The sequence below is a fragment of the Muntiacus reevesi genome, chromosome 4, assembly GCF_963930625.1.
Source record: "Muntiacus reevesi chromosome 4, mMunRee1.1, whole genome shotgun sequence".
NCBI lineage: Eukaryota > Metazoa > Chordata > Mammalia > Artiodactyla > Cervidae > Muntiacus > Muntiacus reevesi.
The window spans coordinates 55,022,775-55,046,374 of NC_089252.1; the positions used below are offsets into that span (position 1 = coordinate 55,022,775).

A 23,600-nucleotide genomic window follows, 5' to 3' on the forward strand; every position below is an offset into this window, starting at 1 on the left:
CATAACAATTGTTTGAAACAAGTACTATTATCTTCTACTCTTTACAAATGTGAAAACTGAAGCTGAGAGGTTAAGTAATTTGCCTGAAGTCACACCATTCATGACTGGCAGCATCAAAATTCAAATTCAGGGTTAACTCTAAAGGTCACATTCTTTTCTACTGTACCATCATGCCCCATAAGAGAACCCTAGGAGTGAAATTACATTAAAAAATATTAACATTTGATTGGGAGGTGGAAAAGATCAGTTATAAAATGTAATGTTAGTCCAAGGTACAAGTTGGAGGGTGATGGTGATTGCCTAGGATATAAACTTTTTAGGTGAAAAACGGGGCCCTGACTAGAGTGAAACGAGGGAGGCACTTGTCTTGGGGCAGAGAGGAGAAACAGTGAGGGGGTGGGAGGTCACAGACATTATCAGTACCCAGCTGGGCTGTATTGGATAAAATGTACTTGATCAGATTGGGGAGGTTACCCACAGGGTAATGAATAAGCAGGTGCACAAGCAAAAACTTGCATGTAGCACACTTTTAAAAACTCCCTTGAATCTCAAGTTTAAAAGCCTAGAGGACTAAACCAATAATGATGAGATAATAAAGACCAGAAGAACTGATTTCCATAATTGGTACCTCCAAGTAATAGACTAATATTTTTTCACTGACTGAGGACAAAACCAGAAGACACCAGAGGTAATTGAAAAAGGTTTACCATGTCTGAGTATGACACAAGCATTTGCACTTGTAAGAACAACAGCCAGCATTTATAATCTACTACACACTCAATGGACACGAGTTTGAGTCAACTCTGAGAGATAGTGAAGGACAGGAAAGCCTGGCGTGCTACAGTCCATGGGGTCGCAAAGAGTCAGACACGACTTAGCAACTGAACAACAACATCATGCTAAGCAGAGTTAACTGATTTACATACATCAACTCCTATAATTCTGGTAACAACTCTATATATATGGTAAAGGAATAGCAATTAGCCAAGATGGTGATGGTCAGGCTCTCTTGCCCACATCTTCTCGCTCTTGTCCCATGTTCTGTAAACATGACTTAGCATGATTATGTAACAGCTGGCATCATTTATAGCAATGCCCATGGGCATCATGATGTACTTGCTTGACCACATGCCACCTTTGCTCTGCATACTTACATAAGCACCACCTGAAACAGCCCAGGGAACTGTCCATGTCTGCTTTCTAGCCAGATCAGCCACTGCAAATAAAACATGTCTGCAGCTCCTATTGCTCCTTGTATTTTCTTCCAGCTTCCCTGCCCATGCCTTCTATACCCTGGGTTCAGACAAAGAGTGAGACATACACTATTATACTTTCATTCCCATTTTAGCACGAGGCAGAGAATTAAGTAACTTATTCAAAGTCATCAAACTAGAATCCAGCATATCTTCTTGGATCCAAAGGTTGTACACTTAGTCATTATACCTCATTCTGAACCCTGAACTTATTCCGAATTTTAAAAAATCACTGAATAGTGACAATAGAATATGATGGAGACTGTATGGAGTAACCACGTTGACAAAAAGTAGAACCTGGGTGTCCAAATTACTGCTACAGGAAATCCTGCTGTCCCCGTGTGATGCAAAAGTTAACACCACAAGAAATTAGACCAGGAAGCCTGCTGTCTAGGGGATACCTGGCTAGTCACACTTCATTAAGTTGCTTGCTCGCTTTTGTCCCAAACTACCCTCTAATTTTCAATGGGGGCAATGGCCTGGAACGTTGCTAAGTGACGGAAAGCGCGTGCAGGTGCCGCCTACGATTGTCATTTCATCTATTTTGAAGCCTTTCAGGGAAGGGCATCCAAAGTCGCCTGCTTTGATTTAGGACATTTGTGGGTGGCAGTCTGACTCGGAGGAAACCAGATGACTCCTGCTAAAAACAATCATTTCCAAAATTTAACTAAATACACCACAGCCCAGTTTTTTGTTTTTTTTTTTTTTAATGTAGGCACAGATTTCAGACAGTTTCCATTAAAGGATCTGTAGCCCTACTTCCCTCAGCATTGCCATACACAGCTAATCCGAAAACGAGGACGCCTTCGCTGAGGTGGCCCAACGCGGGCGCCGGTGTCACTGAGTCAGCCGAGCGCGCCTCCGGAGGAGCAGCCGGCCGGGCGACGGAAAGCGGCGCGCTCGCTCCTTGACGCGAGGAATTCCTCCTCCCACAGCCTTGGGAAGCCCCTACGCCGCAGGCTTCCTCGTCGTAGTAGAGCCGCCCGGGCGTAGTTCCTCCGCCGCTTCCTCCTCCACCTGCCACGGCCCGGCCCTTCCCGCCCAGCCCCAACTCCTCCCCCCCCCGGCATTTGAAGGGCGCGCCTCCGCGGCGACAGCGCTGAGGAGGCGGTGCTGGGGAGGCGGGGAGGCGGGAGGGGGCGGAGCGCGCACGCGCGCAGTAGGCGGCCCCGCCCCCGCCCCCGCCGAGGCCCCGCCCCCGGAGCGGCGGGCGCCGCCAGCCAGCCGGGCTCCCTCAGGCAAACCGGTCTTGGCGGGGCGGGGAGCGGTGCTTCCTCCTCAGAGCTCCGCGCAGCGCCCTCCGCCTCGTCCTTCCGCCCCTGCCTTCGCGGCGCTGCGGCGAGCGGAAGGCGCGCGATGCGGCCGGCGGGAGCCACGGCCGGCTTGGGGTCGCCGGCGCGGGACCTGTCGCTGTGCGGGGAGCTGCCGCAGGCCCCGCCGCCCCTGACCTCGTCGCCGCCGACGGCCGCGCCCTCTGGGCCGCCGCTCCCCGCGGCAGCCGGCGCGACCCTCAGCCGCCTTCCGGAGCCGCTGCTGCGGAGGCTCAGCGGGAGCTTGGACCGAGCGCCCGAGGGCCGGGGATGGAGGAGACTGGCCGAGGTGGCGGGGAGTCGGGGGCGCCTCCGCCTCAGGTGCGGCCCCGGGACCCCGGGGGGTGGCGGGGTCACGTGGGGCGGGCTGGGGCGGGGGGCGCCGCGGGCTGGGGCGGACGCGGCGGTGGGGGGCTGGGGAGCCTCGGGGCCGGGCGAGTGGTGCAGGCGCCGCCGGTTGGAAGGGGTGAGGGAACTTGAGTTGCCTTCCAAGCGGAGAACCTGGGCCCACAGAGGTTCTAGGTTGGACTCCGGTCCTCCACACCCTTCCTAATCTCGTCCTCTTGAGCTGAAAGAGATAGGGGTTAAGCAAGAATACCACGAAAGGTGTCCGGAGACCATTAGTTTAGGGCGGACATTCCAGACAACTTCAAATGCACAGACCTAAATGAAGACCCGAGGAAAGTTAGGTAGGCTTCGTGCGGGTAGAGAGATGGCAAAGGTGAAGGGTTTGAGATACAGGAATTCGTGAGGCTTTAAGGTCGAGAGAAGAAGGATGGTAGGAAAGACTGAAACTAAACTCGCCGTCTTCCTCCAGCAAACCCGTTTGATTTCACCGTGAACACTCAAATATAAGACCGTTTTCTTGGAACTGAACCTCAGACTCTCAAGACTCCTTTACTCGCTTAAGAATTATTGAAGACCCAAAAGAGTTTTTAGTGTGTTACATGCATGCAAACATAGATTGATATTTATTTACCATATTTCTAATTTAAATTTCTAAATTAAAGTTCAGAATTTTTTTTAATATTTAAAAAGAAGAATTCATTGCATGTTAACAGAAATGACATATTTTTATGGAAAAACAAACTTTTCCAAGACGAAAAATGTTAGGAAAAATGGCACTGTTTGGCATTTTGAAAAATCTCTTAAATGTCTTATCTTAATCCCAGAGAACCAGCATCTTTTTTTAATTTTTTTTTTAGAACCAGCATCTTTTATGAGCTTCTACATACAGTCTGTCACAGGTCAGGGAACACTGGACACTCCAATGTGCACTTCTGAGAGAATGAGTGAGAAAGATAAATAACATCTCAGTAGTATTTTGAAAAATTTTGACCTTGGGGATCCTGTGAAAAGGGTGTTAGGAATTGCAATAGGGTTTCCCAGAGCACACTTGGGAAGATCACTGTTATGACCTGGGTCTGCCTTGAATCCCTTAGCAGTATTTTAACTTTTCTCATGACTAAACTTTGTCTTGTACTGTAATTATTTGTATATGTCTTTATAAACCCCTCGAGAACAGGAACCATGAGGTAAGATCCTATGTGTTACGCATAGAACCTCTCTTAGACACTATAAATCTGAATTGAGAGAGGGACCACTCATGCAAAATTACATTTTTTAAGTGCCCAATTTTGGCAGAAAGTTTCAGAAGATAAAAAAGATGTCAAACATTTAGCTCCTACTCATAAGGGCTTGAGCTCCCCTGGTAGCTGAGCTGGTAAAGAATCTGCCTGCAATGCAGGTGACCCTGGTTCAATTCCTGGGTCAGGAAGATCCCCTGGAGAAGGGATAGGCTACCCACTCCAGTATTCTTGGGCTTCCCTTGTGGCTCAGCTGGTAAAGAATCTGCCTGCAATGCAGGTGACCTGGCTTCGATCCCTGGGTTGGGAAGATCCCCTCAAGAAGGGAACGGCTACCCACTCCTGTATTCTAGCTTGGAGAATTCCATGGACTTTGTAGTCTATGGGGTCACAGGGAGTCAGACACAGCTGAGCAACTTTCTCTTTCACTTTCATAAGGGCTTATGCAGTGATAGACTGTTATTCTGAGACATTTACAAATAACATGCTAAATGCTATGTTGCAGGTGATAATAACAGCAGGTTTTTATCTTTTATTAAGTACTTAGTATGTATACCAGACATCGTACTATGTGTTTAACCCTCACAACAACCTTGCGTTTCAAAGAGTTGGGAGTTAAACCTGAATAATGATGATTTGGGAATATTTGTCTGTTTAGAGGGAGTATTGATGTGAGGATGGAATCAAAAAGTGGTAAATTTGCAAAGTGGAGCAGATAGATGGCATACTATTTTTTTTCCCCCTGTTCTGGGAAAAACACTGTGTTTTTGGCTGTTCCAAAAAATCCAAAATACATACATACAGTTATCCTAGGTCTCTGGGTTTCTGAATTTCTAGACTTAAGATAAAAAGTTGTTTTTGTTTGTGGGTATGGGGCGGGGGAAGCTGGCTTGGGTCAGATTGCCAGATCTGTGATTGGTTAATTTGTGAAATTAACTACTACTCTAGTTAGGGAAGCCTCTAGCCTCTCATAAAGAGGGTTCTCTGAAGTGAGCACTCCTATTTGGCCATGAAGGACAGAGAAGAGCCTCAGTAAGGCCCTGCCCCTGATGAAGCGACCGATCGAATCAAAGAGTAGTGCTTACCTGACGTCAGGTGTTCGGTTTTCCTCCCCACGCCTTCAGTTGCCTACTTGCGTGCCAAGTCGATTCAGTCGTGTCCGAATCTTTCTGAGCCTCTGGTCTGTAGCCCTCCAGGCTCCTCTGTCCATGGGATTCTCCAGGCAAGAACACTGGAGTGGGTTGCCATGCCCTCCTCCAGGAGATCTTCGTGACCCAGGAAGCAAACCCTCATCTCTTACATCTCCTGTGCTGGCAGGTGGATTCTTTATGCTAGTGCCACCTGGGCGGCCCAGGCCTTCAGTTAAATTTGTTACAGGTTACATGATGGTATTCACTTTGTTTGAAGAACTAATGGAAGATTCGGAGCCACTTCTCTGGTGAAAGGAGTGTAGAGAGAGGACAGCTGCCCAGCCAGAGGAGACCAGCGGCAAAGGGCGTGCATTTGTGGGTGCTCGGGATGTCACAGACAGATGGAATTGGACCAGGATTCCAGGATGGTCAAGGTTAGGTCAGAGTAGGTTAGTTGTGCTGGGGAAAGTGGAGGCTACCCTGAAGGTTGGAGAACTGGAGAACATTAAGCTCAGATACCTATCGAGATCTAAAGAATTAAACTGACTTAACAAAAGGTTACCCCTGAGAACTTGGGAAGCTGGGGAATGACAGCTTTCTGTTGGGGAATGATGCTTTTTCTTTTTAAAACTAAAACAGTTATTTTCCTTGTTGTTGTTTAGCATTTTAAAGTTATTCTCATACTGATGGAAAAAGAGCATCTATGATTTTAATAGTAAAAAGTCCTACAGGCATTTCTCTCAAGTGTCAAACCCAGAAATTACAGTGAGTCTAGTCCAAATGGATAGCAGTTCCCACGAGGGTGTGCACTGCTTTCCTCAGAGTCGCCGGTTCACAGACGTAGAACCCCAAGAGGTTGCCTGTTCTGTTTCTTTTCACCTTTTTTCCTCTGTACAACTTGCCTCAGACCAGATAAGAACTTAGTAAATAAGCCACAGGAGTTCTTTCTCAACATTCTCAATGAAGAATGTTCCCAGATGGTTGTTAGTGATTCAGGGTGAATCCTTGCATAGAGTTCAGTTTCCCAAAACCATGTACATTTGGGCGTGCCCTAAATGTAAGTTCAGCCCTAGTTCCAGTCCAGTGTTGACTTTTCAGAAATGCACAACATGAGAGTTGTGAGTTATGTTTTATTTGGGGGCAAGATGAGGAACTTAGTCCAGGAGACAGCATTTCAGATAGCTCTGAGAAACTGCTCCCAGGAGACGAGGAAAGGAGCCAGCTTATATAGAAGTTTTGCAACAAAAGGCAGGCAGTCTGAACATGAAAAGATTATTGTAAATTAAAGAAAACCAGATGTCCCAGGTTACGGAATTTAGCGCTTTCCTGTCTATCGGAAGGCTTCCCTGGTGGCTCAGCAGTAACGAATCTGCCCGCCAATGCAGGAGACACAGGTTTGATCCCTGGGTCAGGAAGACCCTCTAGACGAGGAAACGGCAATCCACTCTAGTGTTCTTGCCAGAGAAATCCCATGGACAGAGGAGCCTGGCAGACTGTAGTCCATGGGGTCTCCAAGAGCCAGACGTGACTTGGTGACTAAACAGCAGCAGCAAGATGTATGGGAAGATGCAGGAGTCTGGATCCAGGGAAATGATTGCTTTGATACGCGCCGCAGCTGCCTGGGCCCAGTGCCCTGGAGCTCCCCTTCCTCAGGGCCTGCCAAGGGAGTGGCTGCAGTCTGGTGGCCGCTAGATGGGAGGTAGTCTTTCCTCCCCGAGTTCCCTCAGGGCTCACCAGCACACCCTCCTTGGTGGCCGCAGTGGCTGATGACTGTGACCTCCTTCGTTTACCGACAGGGCGGGAGATATTCCGTTTCTCACTACACTCACCTAATATTAAACACCCTGTGCTGTCCGTGTAGATAAGCATAGGTTCTGAGCATCTTGCCCAAGCTAGTGAATCCTGTGGAAGACATGGAACATTCTAGCTTCCAAATGGCAGAGCTCTCAGGAGGCTCTAATGCCAAGTAAACTCCAAGAAGGAGGGAGCTTAGAAATGGGGCTGTGGGACGTGGACCAGGGAAGGCAGTCAGCCACCACTTACTTGCCATAAGTATGGAAGGTGCTCTTTCAGCTACAAAATCCTGCCCCCGAGCACTTTATGACAGGTTTCCTGCCTATCTCTTCAGTCTCTGCCTCTTGATCTCTGGGTTTTGGAATGCCTGAGGAGTTAGGCATTGTATCTCTTTATCCGAACTTCATCTAGTCCCTGCCTACCTTGGTGTTATCCTGAAGTTTCATGGCTCTGCATATATATTTAGGTTCACTGCTCTCAATTAATACCTTAAACCCATAGCTTTGCCTTGAACTTCCAGTGTTGATCTCTCAGTGTAGATCCCAGTGTAGTGTAAGTGTACATCTCCTCTGGAATGACTGATAGACATCTTAAATGCAGCACATCCAAAACTCACCATGCCCTCCGCCATAAACCTTTCTCTTCTGTATCTCAGTGAAGGGCAGCTACATCCATCCAGGTGCTCAGGCCAAAAACTGCAGTCGTTCCTGACCCCACTTCTACCTACCTCATCCACTGAGTCAGGACATGCCTTCTGCCAGCCCTCCAGTGTGTGTCTAGAACCCAAGGTTCTCTGTGACCACGCTGGGCCAGGCCACTGTTAACCTCTCCTCTGCGCTGTTCCAGCAGCCATCTAACTTCTCCGCCCCCTTCTTTGCTCCCCACCCCAGTGTTCTCTCTTCAGAGCACTGAGAATCCTTTCTTTGAAAACATTAAATCAGGTCTCATCCTCCGTTCCTTCAGAGCTCTTCCACTGGCTTCTCTGTCTCAGTAAAAACACCATTTAACTCCCAGTTAGCTCTTGAATTCGCCAAAAAGTTCGTTCGCGTTTTCCTGGCAGATGTTACTGAAAAACCTCAATAATTTTTTGGCCAACTCAAAAACATCTCCCTCCGTGGCTCTGTTCTAGTCACACGTGCCTGCTTGCCCTTCCTTGAAGACTGGGGCCTTTGGACTTGAGGTTTGCTCAGCCTGAGATGTTTGCCTTTATCTCTTCAAGTGTTTGCTTAAAACTCACCTTCTCATGGAGAAGGCCAAATAGCATAGGATATCACTTATATGTGGAATCTAAAATGTATGTAATACACATGAACTTATTTACAAAAACAGAAGTAGACCCACAGAAAAAGAAAATAAACTTACAGTTACCAAAGGAAAAGGAGGGAAGGATAAATTAGGATTTGGGGATTTAAATAAATACTGTCATACAGAAAATAGATAATCTACAAGGAGTTATTATATAGCACAGGGAACTATATTCAGTATCTTCTATTAACCTATATTGGAGGAGAATGTAGAAGAAAGAAATATATATTTGTATATTTATATATAATTGAATCACTTCACTGTACCTCTGAAACTAACACAGCATCAGTAATGAACTATAAGCCACTGGTGACCCAGTGGTTAAGACTCCATGCTTCCCAAGCAAGGGGCACGGGTTAAACCCCCAGTCAGGGAACTGAGATTCCACATGGCCACATGCATGGCCAAAAAACCACAACAGAAAATGAAAAGACCGTACCCCAATATAAAATGAAAAGTTTTAAAGTGATTAAAAAAAGGTTTTAATTTAAAATTATTCAAATGAACTTATTTACAAAACAGAAATAGACTCACAGACAGGGAAAAAAGACTGACTTATGGTTACCAAAAGGGAAAGGAGGGAGGAGCAAGTTTGGAGTTTGGGGTTAAAATGTACACACTACTATATATAAAATAGATGATCAACAAGGACCTACTGTGTAGCACAGGGAACTAAACTCGGTCTCTTATAATAACCAATAATGGAGGAGAATGTAAAAAGGAATATATATATATATATTTGTATAATTACATATAATTGAATCACTTTACATCTGAAACTAGCATAGCATTGAAATCAACTATATATCACTGAAAATTTTAAAAACAAATAACATTGATTACATTTTTTTAAAACGGTGACCTTCTCAGTGAAGTCTCTTCTGATCACACTGTTTAACATCATCTCCTCCATCCACTGCCCTCCATTACCTGTCCCCCTGCTTTGCTTTGTTTTTCTCCAAAGCTCTTAGGACCACGGGACGGATGAACACTCAGACCTCTGTCCCTCTTCTCTAGAAAAATCTGGGAGGGATTTTGTTTGCTGTTGTAGTCTCAATCCCTGGCAGAAATGGCCTATTTTAGGTGATTAATAAATAGTTATTGAATTGATGAATAAGGATTTAAAGTGTTATGTGCCAAGAAGAGAAGCACATGACTGTGAAAGCAGTACCAAGGTTTGTGCCCTGAATGGTGTAGAATGTGTTCTATCTGGTTACATATTTTTAAAAGTAAAATATAGTTTTATTTTTAAAAAAAAACAAAGAACAAGGTAAACCAAATGTGTCTGCATTAACCAGAATATAAAAAGTTCACTGAAAAAAAAAGTTCAGAGGTTTCCAATTCCACATTGCAACTAACCTTAAAGAAATTACAACTTGGTGGGTTGATAGTACCAAATAAAATTATCTATAATTATCTGAAAAAAATACAGAATTTTTTTTAAGCAAAGTCTATTTGTTTCAGTAAGAAAACAGTGTTTTTAATTAAATCAGAAATTTTAAATTAGGGCTGGTAGAAACCACTTCAAAGCACAGCCTTACAGGAATGTAACTAAAAAAAGGAAGGAAAGAAATATTGCGTATATATAGACATCATCTTAGCTGATAGCCGGTGCCCATGTGGAAAAATCAGTAAAAAAAAAAAAGGAGATAGAGCACCTTGTTTTTCTCCAGTGCCTTTTGTATTGAAAGAGAAGTTGTCATCTGCTTCAATGTGATTTTTCTTCATTTGGAGGGGGGAGTAAAATGGTTTTTAATTCTCTCCATATCAATATAAAGATTAATTAAAGCATCATTTGGCTGCATTTGACAAGATGACATCTTAATTTCATATATCAGATCTTGATAACCTTTATGAATCATAAAGTGTTAAACATAGAGCATCCATGTTTTTGTAAATTTCATATTATAATTATTTGAAAAATTGGTAATACTTAATGTTGAATCCAATACTGGTTCCTTGACTCAGGCATTACCTGGACTAGTACAGAAGCATTTTACAAAATAGAGGATCAACAGACATCTTCAGCTTTTGTTTTTGTAATCATCACAATTACCATTATTTCTTAAAAGAAAGGACACTTTGACACTTAAAAATAGGAAAGACAATCTTAGCGTAAAAGATGGTCTTATACTTTTATGATTTCACCATGGACTTCAGGTTGTGCCTCTGAAACTGGGAACAGTTGACTTGGAACATTGTTGCTGACATTTTAACAAGGATTAGTTTTTAGTTTACTTCAGTTACTCAGTCGTGTCCAACTCTTTGCGATCCTATCATTGCTGCACGCCAGGCCTCCCTGTCCATCACCAACTCCCAGAGCTTGCTCAAACTCATGTCCATCTAGTCGGTGATGCCATCCAACCATTTCATCCTCTGTTGTCCCCTTCTCCTTCTGCCTTCAATCTTTCCCAGCATCAGGGTCTTTTCCAGTGAGTCAGTTCTTCCCATCAGGTGGCCAAACTATTGGAACTTCAGCTTCAGCATCAGGCCTTCCAGTGAATATTCAGGACTGATTTCCTTTAGGATTGACTGGTTTGATCTCTTTGCAGTCTAAGGGACTCTCAAAAGTCTTCTCCAACACCACAGGTCAAAAGCATCAATTCCTAGGACTCAGTTCTCTTTATGGTCCAACTTTCACATCCATACATGACTACTGGAAAAACCATAGCTATGACTAGACAGACCTTTGCTGGCAAAGTAATGTTCTATTATTTGGTTTTTTAATATGCTGTCCAGGTTGGTCATAACTTTTCTTCCAAGGAGCAAGCATTTTCTAATTTCATGGCTGCAGTCGCCATCTGCAGTGATTTTGGAGCCCAAGAGAATAAAGTCTGTCACTGTTTCCATTGTTTCCACATCTGTTTGCCATGAAGTGATGGGACCGGATGCCATGATCTTAGTTTTCTGAATGTTGAGTTTTAAGCCAACTTTTTCACTCTCCTCTTTCACTTTCATCAAGAGTCTCTTTAGTTCTTCTTTGCTTTCTGCCATAAGGGTGGTGTCATCTGCGTATCTGAGGTTATTGATATTTCTCCTGGCAGTCTTGATTCTAGCTTGTGCTTCATCCTCCCGGCATTTCTCATGGGGTACTCTCCATATAAGTTAAATAAGCAGGGTGGCAATATACAGCCTTGACGTACTCCTTTCCTGATTTGGAATCAGTCTGTTGTTCCATGTCCAGTTCTAACTATTGCTTCTTGACCTGCATGCAGGTTTCTCAGGAGGCAGGTAAGGTGGTCTGATATTCCCACCTTTTCAAGAATTTTCCACAGTTTTTTGTGATCCACACAGTCAAAGGCTTTGGCGTAGTCAACAAAGCAGAAGTAGATGTTTTTCTGGAGCTCTCTTGCTCTTTCTTTGATCCAACAGCTGTTGGCAATTTGATCTCTGGTTCCTCTGACTTTTCTAAATCCAACTTGAACACCTGGAAGTTCACAGTTAACGTACTGTTGAAGCCTGACTTGGAGAATTTTGAGCGTTATTTGCTAATGTGTGAGATGAGTACAATTGTGCAGTAGTTTGAGCATTCTTTGGCATTGCCTTTCTTTGGGATTGTTGTGAAAACTGACCTTTTTCTGTCCTGTGGCCAGTGCTGAGTTTTCCAAATTTACTGGCATATTGAGTTTTCATAGCATTTTCACAGCATTTTCACAGCATCATCTTTTAGGATGTGAAATAGCTTAACAAGGATAGAGTATTAAATATACAAAATTTTAGCTAGAATATTAGTGATAGTAAATTTTAGAGGATACCACCAAGTTACCGAAACAGTAGCTACTCAAAGAAATTTTTAAGGAAAAGCTAAAACAGTTTTATAAATAAGCATAACTGAGAAATTAACCTTAGTATTCTTTTAATATTCCCATTTTTTATTATAATAAGAGCTAAATTTTATTGAGTCCTTTTTTTTTTTTTTTTTTTTTTTACTGTTTTGCAAGTCATTTATTACATTTTAATCTTTTAGTTACAAGCTACATATTATGTCAGCCTAACCCAAAAGGAAAGTAATCAAGAAAAAAATTATGGGCAACTGACCATGTGCCAGACACCATGATTCAATGACCACAGTCACACTCTGAGTTACAGTGAACATCATTTTCAAATGAGCAATCTTAGACTTTAAAACCACCTGCAGTTCTCTGGCCAGTAAATCTTGAGGTGGGATTCAGAAGACCCAGCAGGTTAGACCTCACAGTCTCTGTAGAAATATCAGCTACCCCTGCCGCTTGCCTCCCAGTTTCACTGAGGGGTCGAGGATGTCACCTGTCTATTTTGAGATTAAAATGTAAAGGAAGAGTCAAATAACCAGAATCTGAACTTTGTAATTCCAGAATTACAGAGTTTTTGAACTGCAAAGGAATTTGGAGATCTTCTAGTCAGGGGCCCTTCTTTAAAGAGGAAGCAAATGAAACTCACAGAGGAAAACTGATCAATTCAATTGAGCACTGTTTATTTGGCACATACTGTGCTAAGTACTTTTTACATGGATTGCCTAAATTCTAACAGCCCTATGAGGTAGAATATTAGTGCTGAAGTTATTTTGGTTGGATGCATGTTTTTCTTTATGAAATAACCAACCTTATCACAGAATTATAAATCTTGGGTGACCATTATATTGTATTAATGCTATGGCAGCCTTTTACTAAAACTGGTCAGAATGAATGTTGATTAAGAATATTTTAAGCCAAATGAAAGCTTGCTCACTTTGTCTCTGCCATAGCTGCAGTACCATGTTTGTGTTTGACCCCCTTCCATCCTAGGTCCCAGGCATTTCAATTATGATTAAAATTCACTCGATAGTCTTTCAGTTATAAATGATTAATACGAGCCAGACAAAATTTTTGGTATTGAGGAATTAAGACACATATTGGGTTGGCCAAAAAGTTTGTTCAGATTTTTCCGTAAGCTGTTACAAGAGGGGGCAGCTGCTGGAAGCCGTGAGGCACAGATGAGGTGTTCCAGGTTGAGGGCCTTGCATGGAAATTGGACCCCAAGGAGGTGAAACGGAAGATGCTCGAGGACGGTGATCCCCATATAGAACTTCCTCATCTGTGTGGCCCCGCTGTAAGTCACTCCTTTTATCTTAAGGAAGTTGGGCAGCATACCAAGAGTGAACATCACATATGAATGCATGGTATGAAGAACTTGGTTACAGCTTCTACTCCTGTCTGCAAATGAATAGGCCCAGAAAGATGTAAGAGACTCTTTGATTGAGTGAACATAAAAATTTACTTGTTAAGAACAAGTCAATTGACTCTGGTAACTGACCTTTATAGCTGAAAGATAAAACTGGGAACTACGAAGAGATATCTTATGGTCATAATATCCTCTTTTACCTGTGATATTCAGCCTTGACGAATGTTGGTGTAATTGTACATGATGTCAAACTCCAACTATTAATTATAAGGGAATTATGTCTACCACCCCCCCACCCCCACCAAAAGAAAGGGTATAGAAAAACCCAGATGAACTTTTTGGCCAGTCCAATGCATAGATAGGGTTTCTGTTTGCAAGTAGTACTTTTATTCAGTTGAGTAAAGAAGACATGGCAGCCCACTCCAGTATTCCTGCCTTGGAAATCCCATGGACAGAGCAGCCTGGCGGGATACAGTCCATGGGGTCAAAAAGAGTCAGAGGAGACTTAGCAACCAAACAACAGAAAGAAGACTTGCTTATGAAAGAAAAGCTCACGGCTTTAAGGCAAAATGTGTCAAATAGAGCAAGGGTCTGCCGCCAACAGCCTATGGGCCATACTCAGAGCCCTGTCTGTTTTTGTACAGCTCATGAGCCAGGAGCATTTTTTTACATTTAAAATATTATAAAACAAAAACAAGAAGGTACAGCAAAGACCCTGAGGCCCATATAAAGCCTAGAATATTAACACTCTGGCATGTTGCAGGGAAAGTTTGCCAACTTCTGCTATACAAGGTGAGTGTCATCAGGAGACTGTGTCAAAAGGGGCAGTAGTCATTTGTCCTGTAAACCGTTTCCACCGCTCGACAGCTTGCTGTCTACTCCCTGCAACACCCACAATGGGGCCACACGTACAGCAGGCAGATCGCGCTGAAGTAAAGGTGCTGACCTGACTAAACCTGTCGTTGGCAGCTGTCTCGACTTGGAGCAGTGCTCCCTCAAGGTCCTGGAGCCCGAGGGCAGCCCCAGCCTGTGTTTGCTGAAGCTGCTGGCGGAGAAGGGCTGCACGGTCGTGGAGCTGAGCGACTTCCTGCAGGCCATGGAGCTCACTGGGGCCCTTCAGCTCCTCAGCCCCCCAGGTAGGCCTCCCCGCGAGCGCGTTCTCCAGCGACCCAGGAGGCCGCCTCCCAGGGAAGTGGCTTCTTGACCAGGTGAATTGTGTTAAGTATTTTTGGAACATGTACACATGTGGAGCCTCATTTGTCCCCCTGGGTTGAGACTAAAGAATGCACAAAAAGCAAATGCAATATTAAACTTAGGTTGGATTGTTTTTCAAAAAAAAAAAAACTATAGAAGACATTTTGAGGACAGTTGGAACAACTTGAATATAACGTACATGTTAGGTATTAGAGAACTATTATGTGATGATGGTGTTGTCATTCTGTAGAAGAATGTCTTTATTCCAAGGAGGTGCATTGAGGGGTAAGGTTTCTATAACTTATGTTGAAATAGTGCAGCCAAGAAAGCAGATACACGTGTATTTATTTTATGTATATGTCGGTGAACGAGATAAAGTATGACAGGTATTTATTGTTGGAAGTTTTTTGCCAACCAGCATGGTGCTTTTGAAATGTTGAGTAACTCAACCAAATGATTTCTCCCCCTGGATATACCAATATTGAGTGAAATTGCTCACTTCCAAGGTCAGATGTGCTGAATAGAAAACAGCGCTTCCTTTCCACAGCTGTGGGTGGAGTTGGTCGGTTACCGTGACGTCAGCAGGAGGGACCGTGTCATCGAGGTCCTGTGATAGCAGCCACACTGCAGACCTTTCTCAGGGACGTGGGAAATTAGGGACACATGGTGTAGTGGCGTGCTGTGAAGTACACGCACCAGAAACCTCAGTGCAGCTTGCTGTAATAAAGGGAGTGTGTTGGTTCCATCAGAACGGTCTTAGACCAGTTTGGGCTTCAGGAAAGGCAGGGAGCAGCCCTGTTTCCAAGAAGGTGGATTTCGTCTCTGCCTTTCCTTTCTTGTCGTTGACTTCCTCCCAGGACTGACTTTCTACATAGTCATAAGGTGTCTACTAGCTGTTCCTGGCATTTATCCTTGTCTCAGCAGAAATCTTAGGATTCTCTAGCAAGTTAACTGATTTTGGTTATGTGCCCATCATCCCTGCACCTGTCACCACCAGCAAGATGAAATGTGCCAGCTCACCTGGCGGAGAACCAGGAGTGGAGTGGGTTAATCAGCTTGCTAGAAATCTCGTGGATCGCCAGACAAAACTGGGTGCTGGGGGGTGAGGATGGCGTACTAAGAACTCTACTACAAGTGGGCCCTGGATTGTAAGCCAGGAAGCTTGGACTCTCAGGTTATCCCCTGCTTTTCCAGGCCAAGTGCAAATGATGAAACAGCCTCCTGTAAACACCTCCTTTGTTACCCACTGTATCAGACACTTGATGAGTGTTTCTCAGAGCCTTTTCTTGGAGGAGGCCTGGGTAGGAATAACTGGCGTTAATGCAGGTCCCATCTAGATGCAGGTGCTCTCCATCACCAAACAGTAAACCACTCCTTCAGGTGGCGTTTACTGTTTATATCCCTAGTGTCTCAAAAGTACCCAGGAGTTGTGGTGATTGAAATCTACCAGCCTAGGGCACTCGGCTATAAAGTTCTGCTTTATAGAATACCAGGACCTCTGAAAACTTAAGAAACTTCTGTGGGTAGTAAATATAACTTTAACATCTCATTAGGTTTTTCAGCAGTTGCACTTAAATGACTCTGTCCAGTCTATAAAATGAGAGTAAGTATTCTTTACCTTGCAGACTTGGAGGAGCTGCAGACATGTGTTGATCTATATCTAGGAGGCTGCACAGTCATCTCATGGATTATGTTGTGATCACTGGCCTGAGATTGAAGGTTTTCAGGTTTTCCATGTGTGAAACGGGGTGGACTGAAATGGAGTCACATATTTATTTGTGTATGTAGATATGCCTGAAAGTTTTAACTGTTTTCTATTATGATGTGATAAGCCAGCAGCCAATACAGTACCATCCTAATAAAGTCAGTCATCTTCTTTGGAAAAATCTGTTTCTGCCCTTTGTGTTTCTCTCCAAGTAGTAAGATCAGTGCTTTGCCATCAGTGTTCCCTTGTGCAGGTCATTCAGATATTAGGCCTATAGGCTTTTTCAGTTATACCCTGGGACTGAAATATGAAAAATATTTGAGGGGAGACTAGGAAAAAGAAAGCAGTTTCTGCATTACCGGTGAGGCACTATTTCTGTGAAGTTTTATGTTGGATTAGCCATAGATTAGAAATCAGTTGTTACTTGAATATTCATTATTGATTTAAGAGGAAATAGTTGGGGATCTAATAAAACTCAGTAATTTACACTTAGCTTTCCTCCTGAATCTTATGTGAATAATCTAAAATTTACTGTATTTACATTTGTTAGAATATAGAAATTTAAGAATTAAAGCACTTTAGTATTTCAGTTAGGGACATTGAGAATAAAAACCATTGTAATTAAGAATGCAAGCTTTGATGGAATCAGCTTAATGTGGGATTTTGCTCGTTCAGTCAACCTTACTGTATTCTAATACTTCTTAATCTAATACTGTATTCTATGCTTTTGCTATTCCAGGCATTGTGCCTGGTACTGTGAGTTCAAAGGTGACTAAGACAATAGTTCCTGCGTGTTCAGAATTCATCATCTAGTAGGGAAGACAAGCATGTAATTCATCAAATCCTGTATAATCGTAAAACAAGTATAAATAAATCTCCAGTTTTTCCTTTTCAGTGTATTCCTGCATCTTGGTGAAAATACAAAGTGGGAATATTCTAGTATTTTCTCTTTTTTTGATAATGCAGTCTCATAAGAGGATATTAATTCTTATTCCACAAAAAAATCTGATGACTTTTCTCTGATTGTCCTTATAGAGAGCTCTGGTTTGAGAGACCAGGATGCTGTAAACCTCCGAACAGGCCTCTCAGGCCTAAACCCAAGGAGAAGGGGAGACTTCAGGTTTATTTTAGTCTGACTTTACCATATTCCATTCCAGTTCTTTGTGGGAGGACAGCCACAGATGGCCACAGGAGATGGCTGTGGCACTAGATTTCTCGGATGTCTTTGTTTTGGTGGCCCAGATGTAGCTGGGGAGGGCTCCCCCGTCTCTCACTGCAACAGTTGCCTTGATGAGGAGCCACCTTCTGTGGTTGCTCGTTTGAGGTCTAAGACAAGGGTTATGCACCCCCAAATTCTTGTGCTCTATGGGCTCTCATACCTGATAGATTTTGCAGAAGTTTGTGATTTATCCTCTTCTGCCTTCCTTCCAGTTGGGCTTCTCTATAGCACGTGGCTGGGTTGGCCAGCTTGCTTCTTAGACTGATCTAGTCTGCACTTTATGTTAGAGAAATGGCTTATGATTTTTATGAATGGATGGTGTCCATCTGCATTGTCCAGCTCTGACTCACTGTTCTCCTATTTTTACTCCTCTCGGCATTTCAGGGGAAATTGGAGAAGGGCGGGGCATTAAATGAATTCACTGAAACTGTTTTGAACCGGAAGTCTGTAATGATTTTTTAGAACATTTTTTTTTTTTATTTTTTAATTAAAGGGTCAAAGATCCTGGTCTCAAAACAACCACTATTGGCATCTGTAGCCTTGGCAAACACAAATAAACCTAGCTGTGCTATTTGAGATGTTTTTGTCTTGAGTGCAGAGGTATAAGCACCGTCAATTAGAGCTCTGTTTTAAGAGAAACTGTTTGGGTGCAGACTGATTGGCTCTATCAGCTAGGGTCATGCTCATCACAAGATTGGTTACCAAGGAAGCCATGCTCTGACCTGGAATCGACCTAGCAGGGGCTGGAGGGTGGGGGATGTTTAGAGAGAATTATCACGTTACACGGGCTTCCCAGGTGGCGCTAGTGGTAAAGAACCTTCCTGGTAATGCAGGGGCCGTAAGAGACGCCACACAGTGTTCCAGTAGATGGACCCCAGGGTCCAGTTTTGTGATGCTCCATCTTTCTGCTCCAGTTTTGTGATGCTGCCATTTTATTTCATTCTTACATAAAAGGAGCTTTGCCGCAGAGTCACGTGGTTTCACTCACATCATTTCCATTCTTCCCCACTCCTTTTTGATGTCAATTCGTTTTTCTTCTTTAATTCCCTATAACATACTCATGGTTATGTTTCTGATATCAACTTTATTTTGTATTACTTTTATTATCTCTAAGATAAGAGCAAAGATGGCTAACTATTATTCTTCAGTTCCCAAGATACCTCTATTTCATGTTTTTATCTTCACAGTTCTGTGAAGGACCAGAACAGGACTGTCATGAACTTTTAAATTTTAAATGTGAGCACACAGTTATGTGGAAAAGGAGATTACCGGAAGTTATCATTTGGCCAAAATCACAGTTGGTTGTAGGCAAAAGTAGGATCAGAACCTGGCCTGAACTCACTGTCCTCTCCAATAATGCTAGGAAGATTCTAGATTGGGAAGCTTAGCTACGGATTGTCATACTCAATTTCCTCTTTGACCCACGGACTTCAATTTTTCTCTTCTTGACAAGTTAAAAAGTACTCAGATACTAGATCTTAGTTACAAGGGACTCATCTTGTTTCGTGAGCAACAGAAATTCCTTAAAGCAGGATGTTAAGAAGGAAAAAGAGGTAAAAATGGAAGGAAGATTAAGAAAGCCGAGAAACAGAAGGGGAATGGTGACGAGGGCTGGGAGGGTGGGTTTCCCGACCAGGACGCTGCAGGGAGTCGGTGACGTGGAAGCAGGAGCAGAGTGAGCTGGAAGACCAGGTTTAGCCACAGCAGATACAAATATAAATTGACCTGTAGGAGGAAAGTACATGGACACACACTGGTTGTGTAATGAGGGGAAATTGTTCAAGGAAGAGGGATGATGTTTATTCTGGGACTCTCTGGGGTGCTTTTCAGTAATAGCCTACAAATGCTCAAAATAAAACCTCGGAGGGAGGGTTTTAAATGGAAGATGGCGGAAACAGTTTTTTTGGTTCATGGCCTCTGAAAATAGATGCCCTGTAATATACATAATAGATCTATTCCTGGAAAAGTTGTGCGTTGCATCAGTTCAAGTGCTTTGTAAGAGAAAATAAGGCAAAGGGAACCTTTGAGGAATCCTTCTGTCAAGTCAAGAATCACCCTTGTTTATCTATGTAGCAATTCCAGCGGGGGTTTTATTGTTAAATGTCTAGAACTGGTTGTTCTATACAGGTGTGTGTGTTGAAAGCACAATCCACGTGTGCCATCAGACCCAGTCAGATTGTCCCCAGCTTACAGGAAATCAAGTAACTTCTTTGACTTCTTTGCAGATGTTATCTGAAAATAGGCTTGTTTGCCAGGAAACTGTGCGATCGCCCTTTAAAGCTGAGCTTTCATTTGTGTGCCTTCGGACACCGTCCCAAGCTCTGTCTCAGCACCTTCCACTGGGCACTGCGCGAGGCGGTTAGAGGTGACCACGGTTCCCGGTCACACGCACACACGACGTGGGAGGAAGGAAGTATATGTGGTTGAAACACGGGAGGTATTGTGACTTCTCTCTTTACTCCTCACCCAGGGCGGTTTTCAAATCACACTTTGCCTTTCAGTTCTCAGTCTTTGAAGCAATAAATAATAAAGACATGTCTTTGCTTGCTTCCTGAAGACCTAGACAACTAAAACTGTTGGCACAGGACCGGTGTATAAACTGTGAGTTTGAAGTTACTGTTAAAAGTTACTTAGTCTTGTCTCCCACAAAGGAAGCTTCTGGAACATCCTGGTCACATGGCCTGCTTTGACTAAAGTCGATCATTTCTCTTTGAGACCCTCTAGAGAGAAAGCTTTTCAGTTCCTTCTTTCTCCTCTCTTGTCTCTTTGTGTAATAGCAGAGAATCTTCTCCAAGGTAAATTTTGAGGCACTGTCATGGTGCAAGATACACTCCTTCCAGTAAGAGAGACTCGCTCTGGCAGAAGATAGGGTTAGCGTGGGAGACACATTAAGAATCACCAGAAAACTGGCACTTCCCTGCCGGTCCAGAGGTTAAGACTCTGCTTTCCAGTGCAGGGAGTGCAGGTTTGGTCCCTGGTCAAGGAACTAAGATCTCAACATGCTGTACGTTCAGTTGCGTCCAACTCTTTGTGACCCCATGGATTGTAGCCTGCCAGGCTCCTCTGTCCATGGACTTTTCCAGGCAAAAATATTGAGTGAGTAGCCATTTCCTCCTCCAGGGGACTTTCCCAACCCAGGGATGGAACCTAGGTCTCCTGTGGCTTCTGAATTGGCAGGCAGATTCTTTACCACTGAGCCACCTAGGAAGCCAGATCTCCCATGCTTCAAGGCCCCAAAAAAAGAATCACTGGGAAATGATGACTGTGTGAGCTGATGAGTTAGCTTATTGTGGCAAGCATTTCACAATGTATAACTATTAAACCGTCATGTTGTACACCCTAAATATATGCAGTTTTTGTTGGTTATTCTTCAGTAAAGGTGGAGGGAAAAAGATCACTTGGATAACAAAAGGCTTAAAAGAGTATTAAAGCCTAGGAAAATATAGGTTTGCATCCTGGTGCCACCAGTTTACAATGAGAAAAAAATTAGTCCTGGGGAGGTTAAATAATTTACCCAAGGTAACTCGAATGACTTTATGCAAATGACTTAAGTTCATTTCTCCTTATTGTAACATCAATCTAATTACCATGGTTATTTTGAAGGTTAGAAATCAAAATGGTGGGCAAATATAAAGCAGTCAGTAAAATTGCTGCTGTAGTCATTTTTATTATTAAAGTACACATTTGTTCAGCAAATATGTGTTGGACACCCACTGTCGCACTGTCCCAAGCACTGCTCTAGGCATCAGGTGAAGCGGCGACTGAGACAGGCGCCTCTGGTTGAGTAGCTGAGACAGTAAGAAACGCGACTTCAGGTGACGAGTGCGCTGAAGCCCGCAAAGCTGGCAGGCTGCCATAGGAAGGAGGGTGGGGGTCACCCACGTAGAGACCTTTCCCAGAAATGCTGAGGACCTGGGTGTTAAAATTGTCTGCCATGAGACAGTGGGGGTTGGGGGCAAAATCCAGCAGAGAACCGGGAAGCGAAAAGACAGGAAAGAAGCCTGCATGGCTGGAGCGTGGTGGGCAAGGAGCCGGCGGGACAAGGGCAGAGGGGTCCGTTCACAGAGGGCCTCATCGGCCACATAAGGAGCTTGGGTTATATTCTAGGTTCAGGGGGAGGTCCGAAGAGGGTTTTTAATCAGAGGAGAGCTGTGGATCAATTTGTTTTAAAAAGACATTGAGCTGCTGGTTGGAAGTAAGGAAAGAATGCTAGCAGGTTGTGGCAACAGTCAGGAGGGGACGGCGACTTGGATTGAGATCACGGCGTGGGAGATGGTGAGACATGGGAAAGTCTGACAGGACTTGCAGCTGAATTATACGTGGAGAAGAAGGGAGTGTGCGGAGGGTCTGTCGTGAGTCACTGGAGGCCCGGGGCTGGCTGAGGCCTGGTCTGTACTCCCTGAGACGGGGAAGCCTGGGAATCTAGAAGGGGCAGGGGTTCTGTGTCCGGAGCGGCTGGGGACAGTACATTTGAGGTGGCTATAGGCACCCACATTTTAAAGCCAGTTTAGCTACAGCACCTAGGTATAGTTCAGATTTATACTTGCTCCCTTCTGTTGGTTTTGCAACTTTTTTTCTTCCCTCTCTTATCATACTTAAACATTAGAAATGAGAATCCTTGCATCTTAAAGTTGTGATATAAGTCTGTCCTGGCAGATGAACGGTATATGCGGGTGTTAAAATACAGTGTGTGAATTTTCTGGCTTAAGTAAGAGTGCTCATCGCATTTCCTGACTTTAACATATACTTCCCTACTAACAGGGATAACAGAATTCAGGAAAGTTGCTACTTCAGCCATCCTGGGCTCAGTTGGCATCCACAGAAAGGATGAATGAACATGAAAGCTTTTCCTTGGCAGGAGTTGTAAATTTTTTTTGAGAGGCTCTGCTGTATTTGAATCCCAGGGACGGGGGAGCCTGGTGGGCTGCCGTCTATGGGGTCGCACAGAGTCGGACACGACTGAAGCGACTTAGCAGCAGCAGCAGCAGCTATATTTACTGATTTTCCTGGGTTTCTCCAGACCCTCAGATGTGCTAGGAATGCAGTAAATGTTTGCTCATTTTGGATTTTGGTTTTATCAAATGTCTTTCCTGCATGGATTTCACATGCCTGTTTTGCCTTATATACTATTCTTTCCCTTGAAAGTTTAGTATCTTTCATGTATTAAGATTGCTGTTCTTTAAGACTGTCTCCTCTTCAGCAGTAATCTTGTTTTGTTCATTTGCATTACTGGGTTGTAGACGAAAAAGATATGAGATTGTGTTCAGGATACGTGAGAAAAATAAAAATAGGCATGGGAAATTAAGTTTTATAAGTTTTAATGATTATTTCTCCTTTCTGAAAGCCAGCTGGTCTTCCCAGGTCGCGCTAGTGGTAAAGCAACCGCCTGCCAATGCAGAAGACATGAGACAAGGGTTTGATCGCTGGGTCTGGAAGACCCCCTGGAGGAGGGCATGGCAACCCACTCCAGTTTTCTTGTCTGGAGAATCCCATGGACAGAGGAGCCTGGTGGGCTACAGTCCATAGGGTCGCAAAGAGTTGGACACCACTGAAGCGATTTAGCACGAAAACCAAGATTTATGTATTAAAACCCTTGCAAATGTGAAATGTCCTAGCTTTGGTTCCTTTTGTGTCAGTTATCTGCTGCTGCATAATGAATTATTCCAAGACCAAGAATTTTAAAATCATCTTCCATTGATTACTTCCAAGTTTCTGAGGGCAGGAATCCAGGAGTGGTTGAGCTGGCTGTTTTTGGCTCAGGGTCTCTCATGAAGTGACAGTCCAGCCATCGGCCAGGGCTGCAGCTATCCGAAGGTCCAAATGGGGCCGGGTAATCCTCTGCTCAGATGGTTCACGCACATGGCTGTTGGCAGGAGCCCCGCGTTGCTTTCCTTTCACCCAGGCCTCTCTGCGAAGCTGCCCAGGTATCCCCCTGACTTGCAGCGGGCTTTCCCAGAGGGAGAGG

The 23,600-nt window shown here is 43.9% G+C and overlaps 1 protein-coding gene and 1 pseudogene across 2 annotated transcripts in view; both read left to right on the top strand.

The window, feature by feature from the left end:
* Nucleotides 1–2,484: 2,484 nt before the first annotated feature.
* Nucleotides 2,485–23,600, top strand: part of MALT1 (MALT1 paracaspase) — a 59,971-nt gene continuing 38,855 nt past the window's right edge. For both annotated transcript variants that reach the window (XM_065932822.1, XM_065932823.1), the window contains exons 1-2: nt 2,485–2,884; nt 14,487–14,653. In XM_065932822.1, coding sequence (XP_065788894.1) covers nt 2,610–2,884; nt 14,487–14,653 — 442 coding nt within the window. In that variant the 5' untranslated portion in view covers nt 2,485–2,609. The remainder of the gene's footprint in view (nt 2,885–14,486; nt 14,654–23,600) is intronic.
* On the top strand, nt 5,668–14,453 carry LOC136166313 (mitochondrial import receptor subunit TOM5 homolog; annotated as a pseudogene).